The sequence below is a fragment of the Medicago truncatula genome, chromosome 1 (genome assembly GCF_003473485.1).
Source record: "Medicago truncatula cultivar Jemalong A17 chromosome 1, MtrunA17r5.0-ANR, whole genome shotgun sequence".
Taxonomy (NCBI): Eukaryota; Viridiplantae; Streptophyta; class Magnoliopsida; order Fabales; family Fabaceae; genus Medicago; species Medicago truncatula.
In genome coordinates this window covers 46,130,166-46,147,131 of record NC_053042.1, presented here as the reverse complement: position 1 = coordinate 46,147,131, position 16,966 = coordinate 46,130,166, and the positions used below count along the sequence as shown (strand labels likewise).

Here is a 16,966-nt window from a genome sequence, read left to right as displayed (position 1 = left end):
AAGACGCGGAGCTGTTCGTTGAAATTTGGTTGACACTTCGGGTGAACTGTATTGATGCATTTTTCATTCTAATAAAATGGCACCAATGTTAATAGAAGAGTGGTGAGACCTCCAGACAACTTAATTATGACAAAAAAAACTTGTCTTTATTCTAAAGCATATGAAAATATAAATGGTTACCGTGTCATGTACGCAGCGACATCAGGCAAATCGCCATTAAGTATCAGCTTAGTCCCATTAAAGGCATTAACAACTCCCATAGCACCTAATTTTTTTAAAAATCAACAGCAAGTGAACATAATTTCCCATTTCATTGTTGATATCAGCAGAAAGCAAAAACTTAAAACACGACATACCTAAATACACGCGTGTCTTGCAAAACTGCAATATCAATATAGTAGGTGTGTCGTTGTCATGGTTGCCAAAAAAGGTCACAATTTTGTCGCCATGTTCACCCCAAAGAGAGCAATGCAAGCGGTTGTTTCTGTAATAAAATATTACCAAAATATCAATTCAGAAACATAAGGTATATTAAAATTATATTACAACCAGGTACAAAGAAAGAGACAAATCTTACTCAAGATCTTCTAAAGTGAGATCAATAACCCTGCTTTTCCTTCTGTCCTTTTCAGTTTCCCTTATATCACCTCTTTCAATTACATGACCAATAACATCTGAAATTACGTATACAAAAGCAAAATCAAATGTATGAAATTCATAAACGAATGCTTATATGTAGAAATAATGTACAACACACATTCAGAATTCAAGTCCTACCCGTAGATACTTCCTCGACAGTTGAAGAGAGAATTTCATTGAATGGCTTGAACTCAAAAACGTTCATAGGGATAGCAGGCAAGTGTACTTTGGTAAAAGTTGAATTGTGCATCATACTAAGCTTATGTTTGTGTGAAGTTACCTTATAAGGACTTTCATTAAAATCTACAATTGCATTTTCAAGCTGATATGTACCCCCTTCTTGAACCATGGACCTGAACTTTGCCACCAAATCTTTTCTAGCTGTGGCGTGAATACGTCCACCCTGTTGACGACAACAACAACATTAAACAGCTGGTTAAATTACATAACTAAAAAACAAAAATGACATTACTTTAATTTTAAAGTTAAGAGTGCAAACATGCAGAAACCTTTTCATCGACCAGTAACATGTTCATGAAAATGATGCTAGTGGGGACCTTCTTCTCTCGAATCAACCAAATGTGAGCAACTCGCACACACATCTTGAGATTCTTTCTTCCTCCAGAAACAGCTGAGATTGGAGTGTATTTGGCAGACATCATTGGCTTGTTTTTTCCTTTCCAAGAAAGATGATGCTTATTTAGATTGAGATGGTTTGGCTAATAGGTTATGATATATTTATAGGAAAAAGGTGGAATATGTGTGAGTAGGATATGTCGGTTGAGCAATAAAGAGTATTAGTTATCAGGATAAGCACAAAATAGTGGAACAAAATTAGGAAGTGGCCAACATTTTAGGATAAAGATTAATATGAATAAAATGAAATTAATATTGTTGATGGGGCACTTTGTTTTAATTAAGAATTTACATTTTTTTTTTACTTAAGAATTACCATAGTTGATTCGCCAAAACATATTTTAGAGATGTGGATGAAATGTGTAATAGTTACTTGAATGAGATGAATTATGATTTTTAGTTTGTTTCCACCCAAAACATATTTTAGATATGTGGATGAAATCCCCTACTTATTTGAATGAGAGAAATAAGGATTTTCGTTTGTTTCCACCAAAAAGTTACTTTAGAGATGTGGATGAAATCTCTTAGTTACTTGAATGAGAAGAATTAGGATTTTTAGTTTGTTTCCACCGAAAACATATTTTAGAGATGTGGATGAAATCCCCTACTTATTTGAATGAGAGAAATAAGGATTTTAGTTTGTTTCCACCAAAAAGTTAGATTAAAGATGTAGATGAAATCTCTTAGTTACTTGAATGAGAGAAATTAGGATTAGGATTTAAGTTTGTTTCCACCCAAAACATATTTTAGAGATGTGGATGAAATCTTTAGTAGTTACTTGAATGAGAGGAATTAGGATTTTTAGTTTGTTTCCATCCAAAACATATTTTAGAGATGTGGATGAAATCTTTAGTAGTTACTTGAATGAGAGGAATTATGATTTTTAGTTTGTTTCCACCCAAAACATATTTTAAAGATGTGGATGAAATCCCCTAATTATTTAAATGAGAGAAATAAGGATTTTAGTTTGTTTCTACCAAAAACTTAGTTTAGAGATGTGGATGAAATCTCTTAGTTACTTGAATGAGAGAAATTAGGATTAGGATTTTAGTTTGTTTCCACCCAAAACATATTTTAGAGATGTGGATGAAATTCCCTAATTATTTGAATGAGAGAAATAAGGATTTTAGTTTCTTTCCACCAAAAAGTTAGTTTAGAGATGTGGATGAAATCTCTTAGTTACTTGAATGAGAGAAATTAGGATTAGGATTTTAGTTTGTTTCCACCCAAAACATATTTTAGAGATGTGGATGAAATTCCCTAATTATTTGAATGAGAGAAATAAGGATTTTAGTTTCTTTCCACCAAAAAGTTAGTTTAGAGATGTGGATGAAATCTCTTAGTTACTTGATTGAGAGAAATTAGGATTAGGATTTTAGTTTGTTTCCACCCAAAACATATTTTATAGATTTGGATTAGTAATTGTTAGTAATAATGTTAAGAGGAGACGTTACACAACTATGCTACTAAATTGATTCTAGTAATTGTTACTAATAATGTTACTAAAAGCCATGTTACTAAAATGCTTCAGTAACACAACCATGCTACTAAATTGATTCAGCAACACAAAAACAAACACAAATATATAAATCAAAAAGCAAAGCAAGCAAGGCTAAATTATTTATGAAATTCAAGGGACATTTGCTAAATTCAAAGACAAAAAAAATAGATGCTTCCAAAACTTTAAGAAACTAAAACTTAAAATTCAAATTGAAAAGGTCTTGCACAATTTATCTAAACATGGAGTAATTGTAAATAACATCAAGGTAGATGGTATCATGTGACCCAACCATCGGAGCATCCCCTCTGATCTTCACACCTTGTTGGACTTAGGATCAGTCAATATTGCATAGCGCCCAATTTGATCTCCGAAATCACCGCCAAACATGTTTGGCAAGCATACTGCACCCTAAAAAAATAACAAACAAAAACATCACAAACATTGATAAAATAGAATGCAAATAATTAAGAATAGGTATATTTCGCAAAAAACACATACAACATCAATGTCATATTCAACGATATATGATCTGTATTTCAGTCTGAGCTTGTTGATTGCTTTGTCAAGATCGGAAAAAGAGTTTTTCACCAACGGACCTACAAAAGATTGAAAGGGATTGAAAGAATGATTTATACTTTCAAACAGCGAGGAATAAGAGCAAAAATCTATATATTTAGTTTAAACCAGAGTGGAATGAAGATATGGTTACCAGTGAGGTAGTGGTATGACAACAAAGTTTGAATGTTTCTGGAAGCCATGTTGATTAAGAAATTTCGGTTTAAGAGAAAGGTATGGTTTTAGAAATAGATTTCGGTTTAGGAGAAAGGATTTAAATATATTGGTGAGGGTTTGGAGGAGGGGAGTTAGGAGATATGGTTTATGGAAATCAATTAGATAGGTTTTAGGGGGAGTGAAGTTAGGAAATCATGGTTAGGGTTTCGAGGAGGGGAATTAGGAAATATGGTTAGGTTTTGAAGGAGGGAAAAGTTGCTAAAATATTAGGTTAAAATATTAGGTTAAAATTAGGGCAACCAAGCTTTGTTTAGGAATAAGAGATGCATCGCACCAATTTCATTCCTATCCTCTAGCCTTTTTTTTTTTGAAGAAAATATTTTCTGCACTTATCCTTATTTATTAATTTTGTTACGTCTACAGCAATTTAACCTATTTTTTTCCCGCTCATCCTTATCCTTATTTATTAATTTTGTTAGGTCTGCAGCAATTTAACCTAATTTTTTTCCGCTCATTTGCTTTATTAGGTTTGCAATTATTTAACCTAACAAATTCCATCTAAAAAAAATGCATCGCACCAATTTCATTCCTATCCTCTTGCCTGTTTTTTTTTTTTTTGAAGAAAATATTTTCTACACTTATTTAATGTTGCACGTTTGTTCTAGAAACTATGAGCATATCAATGATCACGTTTGATGCCTTCTATTTTATTTTTATTTTTTTTTTGACAATATTTTGTATTTCATGCCTTTTTTTTTACAATATTTTGCACACTTTTTTTTTGAACCAATTTTATGCCTTTATTTCATTCCTATCATGTTGCCTATTTTTTTTTGGACAATATTTTCTACACTTATTTAATACGTTTACAAACAGAATACCCTAATTTCCATGCAAACTCGACTATCCTAATTTCCATGTAAACTTGGTTACATATACCCGAATTATTGATATGATTACCGAATTTTCTTTTATAATATTTTTTCTGATTTCATACATTTTATGAAATGTTTTATTTTGTCTACTATGGATTATCACGATTTATTTTTTCATTGTTACCTATTATATATTGCATTTTATTATTCGTATGTCAATCTTTTAAAATAAACACACGAGCGGAGCACGGGTCAAAAATCTAGTAAAATAAAAAATTTGTATCTTTAATATGGAAGCTAATTTCCCACTTTTCTTAAAAATCACATCGCTTAGGGTTTACCAATCTGAACTAAAAAAATACCATTTTTTTCTTCTTGCGTCCAGATAAATAGGGAGAGAACAATAATTTTCTTGCGTGTCTAGATAAATAAATTTGGACGGAAGTGATCTTTAAGAATTATAGGGGTGGAAAAGAAGCTCCCTTTTGATTTTTCGATGAATTTTATTTTTCTTTTTACAAAAATAAACAATATTCATTCATTCAAATTGATAGAGTACATCGATACAATATAAATTCAAATTCGATAAAAAAAATGATGAATCTGTGAACAAACTCACAACATCCATGTTAATAACATAAAACGACAAAGTACCTACAAATATGACTATCGTCAAGTCTCCGGAATACTCATGTCTTCGGATCTGCAACATTGACGACGTCAACGTCATTGATCTGATCTGCACTTGCTCAAAGCTAATCTTTCAATCTGAATCAAATAAACACCGCACTAAGACGAGAAATCAAAAACACCCCGCACAAAGACGGGAAATCAAAACAAACAGAGTCGTACAGAGACGACGAAATCACAAAAACAAACGAAAGAAAACTGAAGATATGTGAAATCACTTATTCAATTAAGATAGAACGAAAAACAATTCGGAGGGGTGATTTTTAGGTCAAACTTGACCCTAAATCACCTCTCTGACAAGAAGAAGAAGAAGAAAGGGGAAACTTTTTTAACCCTCAAAATTACTATGAATGTATAAATAAATAAATAAATAAACACAGTTCTTATACGTCCAGAAACACACATTCAGAAAATTATGTTGTTCGAAAGTATACACTTAAGAATCCATGGTTAGATGAAGCACGAATATGGACACGGACATCAGATATGACACGGACACGCCGACACTGTTAATAATTGAGAAAAAATCAAATAATTCAAATTAATTATATGTGTCCGTGTCGGATACGTGTCCGACATCGATACACGCCTAATCCAAGACATGCCTGTGCTTCATAGGCTATGTTGTTCGGAAGTATACACCTTGGTGTCATGTTTGGTTTTGTAGAAATGTGGACGTTGGATCCCCGTGAGCTTAGCTCAGTTGGTAGGGATATTGCATATTATATGCAGGGGTCGGGGTTCGAACCCCGGACACCCCACTTCTCCACAATTAAATTGTGTGAACTCTAACCACTAGGCTACTCGACCATAAAAAAAAAATATGTGGACGTTGGTGGGATTAGTTACAACTTAATTTAATTGCCTTTCAAAATTACAGAGAAATATGAGAAAAATAATATATATCATTTTTAGATTTTTAATTTGTGTTTTCACTTTATGAAGAAATGTTAGGGTTATGATAGGAGAATGGGGACCCACATCTTTACCTAAAACATTAACTTTTAAGTGGATGTCGCATAATATTTAAGCGAGATGACTCATAAATCTTGCCACAACAATCCCCCTTTCAAGTGCGAGTCTAATATCCATTCATAAGTTTGCTCTTGCTCAATATCCACTTTTTCTCCTTTTCAAAAAAATAATCCACTTTTCTATCAAATGTGAAACCTAATTCACACTTGTCACAACAATCTATCACTCAAGTCTGAGTCCATCTATTTATTTGAGTATGGTTCCCATATTTTTTTTATCGAATGTGCGACTTTTAAGTCACTTGCCACATAAATCTTCATTTCTAGTGTGAGTCCACCCACTTATCTAGGTGCTCCCCCTCCTCAGGGAGCCCGAAAGATCATCACTTTGGATTAATAGCAACAATATAAAGAGAATTCGACACCATCATTTTATCCAAAACCTTAACACATTATGTAAGTAGGTCCTCTAACTTTTTTTTATATTTTTTTTTTCCTTTGATTTGTGGCATTTGGGCAGAAGTGCCCTCAATCTAATGCCATGAAGCGCAACTTGCGTTAAAAGACTAGATAGCTCACAAAATTCTGCAATTCACATTAAATATCACATTTCGCTACGCTCTTCATAATATGCTATTCACTTATATATTACTTAACATCCACTTTTTTATCCAATGGAAAACTTATAATTCACACTTACAAAGACAAGAAATTCATTAGACTCAAAAAATCTTTTTTTAGAAGAGACTAAAAAATGTTAGCATTAATCTTTGATGAACAATGATATTATGAAAATGCTTCCAGGTGCAAAATAAGCTTGGACTAAACCTTTACATTTTGGGAAATGTTAACTTGTGTCCTTGAGGCATAAATTAGGAAATCAAACGTAGAAAGTTTTTCTTGAAACTTGTGCATTCATTGTCTTAAAAGTTGCAAAAGTTATACTTTTAATATAAAATTTATTTTTAATTTCCATTTTAAACTCCTTAACTTCTGCCCTTGAACATCGACAATGGATACTTTCATATTTGAGGTCTTAAACAAGTCCCATATGGACACGTCACTTTTTTTTTTTTTTTTAATAATAGTACCTAATAGGTACTCGACCACTCCAATAGAGATCCTCTATCAAATGGTCTAAATGGGTCCACCAATAACTATTTATTAATAAAAAGCAACAAAAGCAACTCAAATAATGATTATTTTATTGAAAAGTGGTGTGGGGTTCACTTAAGATTGAGGATCTTAAGAGACTCCCAATTTTTTTCCTACAATGGGAGTACCTAATAAATATCGGGTCTTAAATGATAAAGACCTTACCAATGTGGATGCTCTTAGGGCACAAGTTAGAATAACTCTAAGGCTTTGTTTGGGAGTTTGGAGGGAAGGGGAGGGTTTTGGAAAAAAGGAATGAGCAAGTGGAAGAAATAGAAGACATTGGGAGGAGAGGGTTTTGGAGGTTAATTTTTTACTGATGATAAAAAATCTCCCTCATTTGGGGGAACTCAAAAATTGTATCGGGGGAGGGTTTTGTGGGGTTATTGAGGGTTTATATGAATTTTTCAAATTCAATCTATGTTGTTATAATATTCTTAAAATCAAAAGTATATTAATCATAAGTATTAGTTTATCATTCTCTAAAAAACTGTTCTTTCAAAAAAATGTGAATTTTTTGTCCATTTTTCTATATATTTCCAACCCCAAAGCCCTCTCATCCCTTCCCTCCAAACTCTCGAACAAAGCCTTACATTTTTGCAATTGTCCATACATTTACATGTGTCCATCTATCAAACACACACCCTAGATAATTAACCTTACCGAAAATTGGCATTACTTCAACATGTTCCATACACTAAAAATAACCAAAAGTAACACGGTGTACACCAATCTGAAAACATAAATCAATCAACCAAACCCTTTCTATAATTCTCTTGTATAGTTCAAAACCAAGACCAAATTTGAATCAAATCCATAATTTGATCAAAATCGAACCTCTCATCATACATATGTTTAATATCACAGTGGTGGATTAGACAAAATCTCTAATGATATCATAATCTTAATGAAGCTACAAGGTGTAGTTTTATAAAATCATGTTGTTTCACGGTGATTTTGCCAAACTTATGGGGTGAGTTTTGTTTATACACTTTATATGCTTTATGTTCACTTTACTTATCTTAGTTCCAGTAATACGTTGGACTTTTTATTTCCCAACAGTTTCAACTAGTTTGCATGATATTTGCGGAGACAGAACCAATGTTTTGCTGCTTTAGCAATATTTTTGTCTGTTGGTAGAGCAAACCAATCCGAAATACCGGGGCTTGTTACTCGTATTGGTTTAAATTGTCTTGTAGGGTTGCTTTAGTCTAAATTTATATGTAATAGTGGAATGCCCTACAAGACAACACTTCTTTGATCTAACAAATCCACATGTCTTAGCTCAACGGACAAATTTGTCGAAATTGTTAGAACGGACACTATGATCAGGTTCAAACCCTAACTCCTCCACTTGTGTGTGAGTGTAGGATATACCTTCTAAGTAATCTCAAAGTAACTAATATAACAAACTTCTAACTAAACATAACTAACTTGTTAGTTACTATCTTAAACAATATTCTCAGTAATAGAAGATTGTAACATGGGCAAAATAGTTGGGTCACACTGCTCTCAGTGGAGCCAAATAATTTGTACAAATGGTCCATTTTGATATCATAGAACTTTAGAGATGCAGATGTGGATCGTTAGTTCTTCAATGTGAGGATGATAGAAGTTCTTCTTTTCGTGGACCCTTAAGGTACATAATTTTATTGGTGAAAATGAGGTAGCACTAGCAACTAGCTAGGACACACTAAGAATTGGTACAATATCTGAGCACTGTCAACCAAACTTAGTGAACAATTGAAAGTTAAGGAGGTACAATAGTAGCTGGCGTAAGTGATATACAGGGACCATCAAGATCTGGAAAATCGTTTTTGATATTTGAAATATTATTATTAACATCAAATTAACCTTTATATGATTATTTATGTTATTGTTAATCACATTGATCAATCTGATTCTAGTAAACTTCAATACAAATTTAATTATAAAAAATTTCACTTGAGGACTTAGGTGATCGTAATATTGTTTTGACCTTTGGTGTAAGTGTTATACAGCACAATCAAGATGCAGTTACTTGTCATCTTGTCTACAGACATACCTTTTATATACATCTCATTTGATTGTGATGCATCATTGCATTAAGTTGTTTTTTCCTTCTGCATGTTCATATTCACAACCTTATATTTAGCCAAAATTAATTGGAAAGTGAAAGTTCATCATGGTCCCCAAACAACCATATCCTATAATATATATGATGTTTAATTTTCTAAACATAAGACACAAATTTAGGTGTCACTACCATCTCCTGGATCATATTAATTTTTCATCATCGACTATATAGGGAAGCTAAATGAAAAATAAGACAAAGCTTTCATCTTCATGGCTGATAAAGACAATGACAAACTTCATTCATGTAAATTTGCATTCCTTCCTAATTACTATTGCATTATTAAAGAGATGGCCATGCTGCTAGCCCAGGAATCTGTCATGGTCTCTTCTCTTTATCGTGTGATGGAAACCCGACGCGTACGTGATTCCTTGACTGTTGCTTTTCTGACATCCAATATGTCTTGAAAACACAAGTAAATGATTAAAAAATCCAGCGATAGTTAACTGCTGCCGGTTTTCTAGTTATAAGCCAGCAGTAGTTAACTACCGCAGGAGGTATTTTAGTATTTTACTTGTGTTTTTAGGAAAGTTTATGATGTTAAAAAAGCAAATGTCTGATTCCTTTAAGGTAGGGCATCATCCCTTCATATTGGGCCCTTGTATACCTGTTGAGGTCTAACGGAATTTGTAGTGTCACGTGAAGCATGTGACTTTGCATTTGCATGAGAAATGTTTTACTCTAGACCCCTATACTTGAGTGATTCTTGTATGATCAAAAGAGATCAATCATACTAGGACACTCACAAAGATGTAACATAAAGATGTTTTGAATTTTCACTTCTTGAATCTTAAACATTTAAAACAATTCCAAGCATAATCTTCTCACACTTAAAACTAAAAGAGCGATGCTATATAGTGTGAAAGAAAACACAACGAAAACTTCCTGAACCAAAACTAATCAATCATAGTTTGATGTTTGGCGGAATACAAGGAGGTGTTTGCTGAAAAAACAGAAATTAAGAAATAAACCTCCAATCAAAACTAACCAGCTATTGTCGTGGTCTATTCGCTTGATATTCTCTCACGAGAAAAAACATTTCCCACACTAAAATTAGCATGTCTCCGTGAGTTTAACTTATATGGTAGAGGCATTGCATAGTATATATAAGGACTGGAGTTCGAATCCCGAACACCCTACTTATTCATCATAAAATGAGAATTTCTAGCCACAAAGCTACGTAACCAAAAATTACATAAATTAGTAGAATAATGTATAAGTTGAGCAGAAAAAAAGAAGCATATGTTTTAATATTTCAAAACTTTGCATTTTTAAAGAATATGAAGTTCCTAATATTTCACATTTTAAAAATCTGGAGATTAAAAATGTTTAGATTTTTTTATTTAATAAAAAATTAGGATGAGAAGATGGCGTCCATTCCAAGAAAGACAAGACCTTTGAGTTCTAAAAACACTACCTAAACTCTCTTTTACCGCTACACTAAATCATTAGAGCTAATATTTCAATTTTTTCACCCTTAAATTTAACTAAACAAACATTGTAGAAAAAGTTTACCTATGATTACACTACAGCTAAAAATTAGCCAAATAAAGAAAAAAAATGGGAGTCGTTGATGTTCTGATTTCTTTTCCTTTTTTGGAAAATTAAGAACATATTTTTCATACCAATTGGGTTGGTTTGGTGGTGTTGGCTTGAGAGTTTGGAGTGTGCTCATCTCAACATCTCATGTTTGATTCCACACGATGCTAATTTTAGTGGTCTAGTTCATACAGAGCTTTGCTCTGGCTTTAAACAAGGCCCTTGCAAGTGGACGACGAGATTATGCTTTTGGGGTTCTTGCTAAAAGTGTACAGGTGGATGGGGCTTTGCCAGTTGAGTGGTGGAGGCGTTGACAAAGGTTTGGAAATCTAGGTGGCTCGTCGAAGGTGGTTGTTTTCTCTTGCCAACTTCTTTAGAATAAGGCTCTTACTAGGGATAATCTCCTTAGGCGTACGATGGTCACTACTAAGGTATTGGGTGTTGTTTTTGTGGTGATTGATCCTATGGTATCAGTGTCTCACCTGTTTATGTCTATGTGTGTGATGTCATCCTATTTGTATGGTACAATATTTTGTGTGCTCCCCATCGGAATGTTGGTCGTTTTTTATGTATTTCTCGAGGTTGAGTTTTAGTACGAGGGTGAAGTTAGGTTTGATATTTGTTTCACATGTTGTTTTGTGGAGTATCTGGAGTTCATATAATCTTTGTTCAGGGGTTAAATTTGACATGTTGTTGTTTTAGTACAAGGGTGAAGTTAGGTTTGATATACTTTCTTTGTTTTAATTGAATTCTATAAAAATAAAAAAAAATTGACAAACATTATTTTTTAGATCAATAGAAATTGAACTACATAACTTGAAGTTTACAACATTGTACACATTATTTTCACCATCTACTTTTTTTAAGAAGTTAAATGAGTAATATAATAAAAAAATCCGTTCCAATTAAGCACAATATGTGTCTAATAAGGAACAATATAAAGAATCAAACACACAACAACAACAACAAAAGAGTCACGACTACAAAGTGGTATACTCTGGACAAGATGATGGCAAAGACAATCAATAATGAAAATCAAAAGAAAAACTCAACTTACTCACCTTGCATCAACCACTTGCGTTAGATCCCGGTATTATAAATACATTATATTGATAGTTTTGCAACAAAGGTAGCAAAGAGAATATCTTCAAAATGTTGGGAAATGAAATAAATTTTATTAATTAAAGTGATATTAATCACCATTTTGTAACTATTTTCGAAAGATTTAAGCTTAGTATCTTGATATTACAAGGCTATATGCTTTTCTGACTAAGCTATCAACTAATTGTGTAAGGTTGCAAAGAGAATAAAGAATAATATTCACATAATTACAAATTGCATCACTTTCTTGGTTCCTTCGAGCACCCAAATTCTTATTTATGACCATTGCCGAAGGTATGTAAGACTATTTTAAATGATGAGGTCTTCATTATTTAAGATCCGGTGTTTAATAGGTATTTTCATTGGAATTTTTTTTTTTTTTATCTTCCAAGATCCAAAGTTTCACTTAGACCTTCATTCTTAAATGGATCCCACAACTTTTTATTAAAATAATCATTGTATTATTGTTTTTGTTGAAATGTAAATGATAATGAGTTATTGGTGGGACCCAGTTAGATATTTTGTTAGAGGGTCTCCATTGGAATGATTGAGTGCTTATTAGATACTGTTATTAAAAAATTATAAAATAGTGATGTATAAACATGAAATCCGGTTAAGACCTCAAAATATAGGGTCTCCATTATGGATGCTCTAAGAGTCAAATGTGTGAAATTAGTAGAAACAAAAATATACGAGCCAAGTTTGTAAAATTCAAGCAAAAATATAACACCTTAAACAAACTATTAATGTGTCATTATTTATATTATCTAAAGAATGAAAAATACTAACAAATGTCTTTAAAATATTGTTTAACTAATAAAAGTAATAACTTTTATCTTTGTGGAAATATTTTTTGTCGGACTATACTTACCTTACAATTGAATATCAGATTACTAAGGTCTTTATACCTTAGGAACCGGAGGATTAATAACAACAACAAAAAAGATACTAACTTTTATATAGAAAATTGAATATTTATTACTTTTACATATGTTTAACTTATATTTTTAAGGCTAAAATATGGTTTTGGTCCCTGCAAATATGCTTTGTTTTGGTTTTGGTTCTTGACCCCACTTTTGTGATGATTTGCACACGTGTCACATGATGACTGAACCATTTATTAGAAAAGTAGTCCCGACAAAATCTTTTGATTTTTAAAAAGGTCCCTGCAAAATATTTTGTTTTTGAAAATAGTAGGACTATTTTCAAAATATTTTGCAGGGACCAAAAACAACAATTTTTTTTTTACAGAGACTAAAACCAAAATGAGACATATTTGCAGGGACCAAAACCATATTTTAGCCTATTTTTAAACATTATTTCTTTTTACAGATGTCCGTTACGATGCTCTTAAAACATCCACATTGGAGAAATTTGTTTTTAGGTACCTAAATAAGAAATATATAGTAAGGGATCTATTTTTGGGATAGTTCAAATTGAACCAATTGGATGTCCGACTTGGATCTATATAACATGACATTCAATAATGCTTCTCAAATAAACACTCTTTTTTGTGTTTCCATATGATGATACCTAATAGGCACTTATTCTTATGGATGGATTAAGATCCCGTCATTTGAGATGGTCTTAGCATAATTTTCATTATTAGTAAGATAAATATATATAAACAGAAAAACACATGAGCAGAACTGTACCGTACAAAACTAATCATGATTATTGCAAATAGATATGATATAATGACATACTGAGTCACAACTCACAAAGTATTTTATACATAATAATTACAAACAGAAATTGTAGTACTAAAAATCATTATGATTGTTTATCTTTACTGGACAACAGCCAAAAAACTAGTAGTTGTTTTGTTGCTCTCTTTGTTTTAAATGGTGGGAAGGACAACTGGTGACACAAAAGCTGCCTAAGTACTCCATATATCATGTCTCATCAACCAGCAGTTAGTTATATCAATTTCTTCTCAAGTGCTCATTCAATCAACTTAGTATTTAGTAACTACTAATTAAGTTCCTTTTCAACTGGCTCAAATACTGCAGTATTCCCACAAAGCAGGTCTATGCATATTAAGAAAAAGTTTTTAAACTGAGTTCTGCAAATCTTTAACTAGTTAGTTATTATGTTGACATCCAATCCTATGGAGCACGGATACTGGGGATCATAGGCGTGTTCGTATCCAACAAGTGCCGGTACATGTGATTGCATTTAATCATTTCAATTTTCGTAAATTATTACTAATGTCTACATATTAGTGTTAGCGTTGTATCCGTATGCGATGTCTGTGTATGTGGTTACTGTCATTTTTTAAATGCCTTAGCTTGAGGTATAGAAATGATCTGAAGAGTATTAGAAGGCCATAATTAAAATGAAGTAATATTTATGTACTAGGACGGTGAACAAATTAATACTCTGCCCATTTAAAAGCTTTATTATACACATTACACACACACACACACATATATAGATATATTCCCTTCAACCAAAGTGTAATATTTGATCAACAAAAGAAAAAGTTCAAGGTGTAATATATATCATCCAGCTGGCTATTAGTACGGACAGACAGCAATCAGAGAGGTAGAACAAGACATAAAAGAAATCATATAATGCCTAACCTGCAAAACATCTTCAAAAAAATGAAAAATGAAAGTAAAGAAAATTATGAACACAGTTTATATATCTTCATAGAGTTCCTTTCCTTTCATCAGGGAAGACATATCTTCTTGGACATAAGAATCTATGGAGCTGGGGCACAGGTAAAGCATTTTTTGAATCATAAAGTGTAGCTATTTTTAAAATCACCAGTGATTCTGTCAAATGAAGGTAACTCATAAACAATATAGTATATATTACTTTTTCATTTCAAGAATAACATGGAACTAGCTTGCATATATGTGTGTGTGTGTTCAATTTGGGATAATATCTGAAATGGTTATATATATTATGTCAGAGAAATTAAGTATCTGAAGATGAACTTTCCAGGGAGCATAAAGCTGCCGGCCACATCATCACCATAGTTTTCTAATTTTATATTATATGAAACCAAATCTGAGGTTAACTTAGCTTTAACCCTACCTCAGAGGAAAACTAGATCATGGACTTTTTTTGGATCAGTACTAGATCATGTGCTTCATATTTTTGTTTTCTTATGAAGGTAACCATATACAAATAAATTAACTTTTACCCTTATATAAAACCCTAAGAATGGAACCAGAAAGAAAACATTTAATCAAATAATCTTTACTGTAAATGTCAGAAATATCAGGTCAATTACTTATACGAAACTTTGTTTGATGTCTTCTAACAGATTAATCAAATAAAAATGTTATGAACACAATAAATTTATAAGGACAGAATTATAATTTAGAATCTTACCACTTAGAGATTCTGACTTGAGCATGAAAGTCTATCAAGAATCATATTGAAACAGAAAATAATCAATATTTTTAAGAAAAACGGATCCAAGATCCATATATAGGAAACTGTATAAATTAAGATGGATCGGCTGAAATCATTTATTGCTGATGCAGCATCATCAAGATTCTCAATAACAAAAAAACTCCACTCGGTGTGATTAATTACACCAATTAAAGAATTTGTATGTGAATCTTGATGCTGCTGCACCTGCAAACAACGACTATATATGATGGGTTCATTCTTGCATAGCAACCTGTTGTTTTTGTGTATATATAGAGTTCTGAGTCTAATTGATTCGGTGAATGAGCAAGATAATTGGCATATCCAAACCCTCAATGACACTTTGCTATTTATAATTGTGAATAACATCTTAGGGAACCCTAACAGAATATACTCTTTCCACAACCTATGAATAAATTCTATGAGTGTGCGTTTGTGGCACGATGGATATGGATGAATCTTTGTGGTGTGTGCACCATATATTTATACTACATTTACCATAGTTTCTTTTTTTAAATTTTATAGCATTTTTTTTTTTAAAGAATAGCATATTTATTTGTAAATAAGTTAAGGAAAATGTTATTTCTCTAGAAAAATAGCATCAAGAATTTTTCAAGAGACACAGCATGCAAGTTTTAATTGCATAATTTATTTATTCATTTTCTATTTTTCAGCCACACCTCATTGAATTGTGGTAAATAATACATTGTAATTGACTGCTATTTATTCTTGAAGAATTCTTGATGTTATTTTTGTAGAGATATAACATTGCTCGTTAGTTAATTTGGTGATTTGATAATGGTGTGATATAAAGTTCAATAATTACAGCCCTATATCTTATCTCATGGGTGGTGGGACATATAAATATTTGAAAGAAAAATTCGACTACTAAAAATTGAGTTGAGTATCCCCTCAAAAAAAAATTGAGTTGAGTAATATATATATATATATATATATATATATATATATATATATATATATAAAAATATAATAATAATTGATATATTAGATGTGCATACATAATTTATTAAGAATTTGTTCTTTTTCCTCTCCAAAAAATAATAATTTGTTGATTTTATTAAAAAAATTATTAAAAAAAAGGTAGACACTACTATCATACAACAACAACAAAATATGCAATGCTAAAACTTTTGAAAAGAGAGATTTTCAGGTGGTCCTATCCAATTAAAGATTCTCGGTTTACAGACAGAAAACTTTAAGGGCACACGTTATCATTTCATTTCTTTTATAAGAAAATGGTCTTTTAATAAGTGCCTTATAAAACAAGTGTCCTTTGAGACATTTGTTAAAGATTCAAAAAAATAAACAATTGATAATTTTCATGTAAAAAAGTTATTTTTTTATGTTTTAATGAGTTGAATATACAAACCCAAGATAAAATTTTCATTTTAACCTTCTTATCAAGTACCCTTATAGGGCACTTGTTAGCATTTTTCATAAGAAAAAGATTTTCATTAAAAAGAGAACAAGGGATAGATCTCTAACCCATTACAACATACTACTCTAGTTTCAAATATAAACAAAAAAGTTGTCATATTTAAAGTCCAAAATTAAGTAAAATTTACTTAATTTGACCATATTTAATTTTATAATTCTCAAAATA

The 16,966-nt window shown here is 31.6% G+C and overlaps 1 protein-coding gene and 1 long non-coding RNA gene across 2 annotated transcripts; both read right to left on the bottom strand.

The window, feature by feature from the left end:
• Positions 1 to 176: 176 nt before the first annotated feature.
• LOC120579296 (uncharacterized) lies at positions 177 to 5,726 on the bottom strand. The gene is made up of 6 exons (XM_039831195.1): positions 5,679 to 5,726; positions 5,508 to 5,579; positions 778 to 1,042; positions 578 to 674; positions 357 to 484; positions 177 to 265 (listed from the first exon to the last, which is right to left on the bottom strand). Exons 1-6 carry the CDS (start codon positions 5,724 to 5,726, stop codon positions 177 to 179), a joined length of 699 nt encoding a protein of 232 aa, XP_039687129.1.
• Positions 5,727 to 14,288: 8,562 nt separating this feature from the next.
• LOC112417119 (uncharacterized) lies at positions 14,289 to 15,781 on the bottom strand. The gene is made up of 2 exons (XR_003007642.2): positions 15,301 to 15,781; positions 14,289 to 14,735 (listed from the first exon to the last, which is right to left on the bottom strand). It is a non-coding gene; the product is annotated as an uncharacterized lncRNA (long non-coding RNA).
• Positions 15,782 to 16,966: the final 1,185 nt, after the last annotated feature.

Bases quoted from the DNA above. Each gene is read 5' to 3' on its own strand.
- LOC120579296 (XM_039831195.1), bottom strand. From the start codon at position 5,726: ATGACACCAAGGTGTATACTTCCGAACAACATAGCCTATGAAGCACAG. The intron at 5,580-5,678 runs GCATGTCTTGGA...AATTATTAACAG, and splicing joins ACATAGCCTATGAAGCACAG to TGTCGGCGTGTCCGTGTCAT. The intron at 675-777 runs GTAGGACTTGAA...ACGTAATTTCAG, and splicing joins TGTCGAGGAAGTATCTACGG to ATGTTATTGGTCATGTAATT.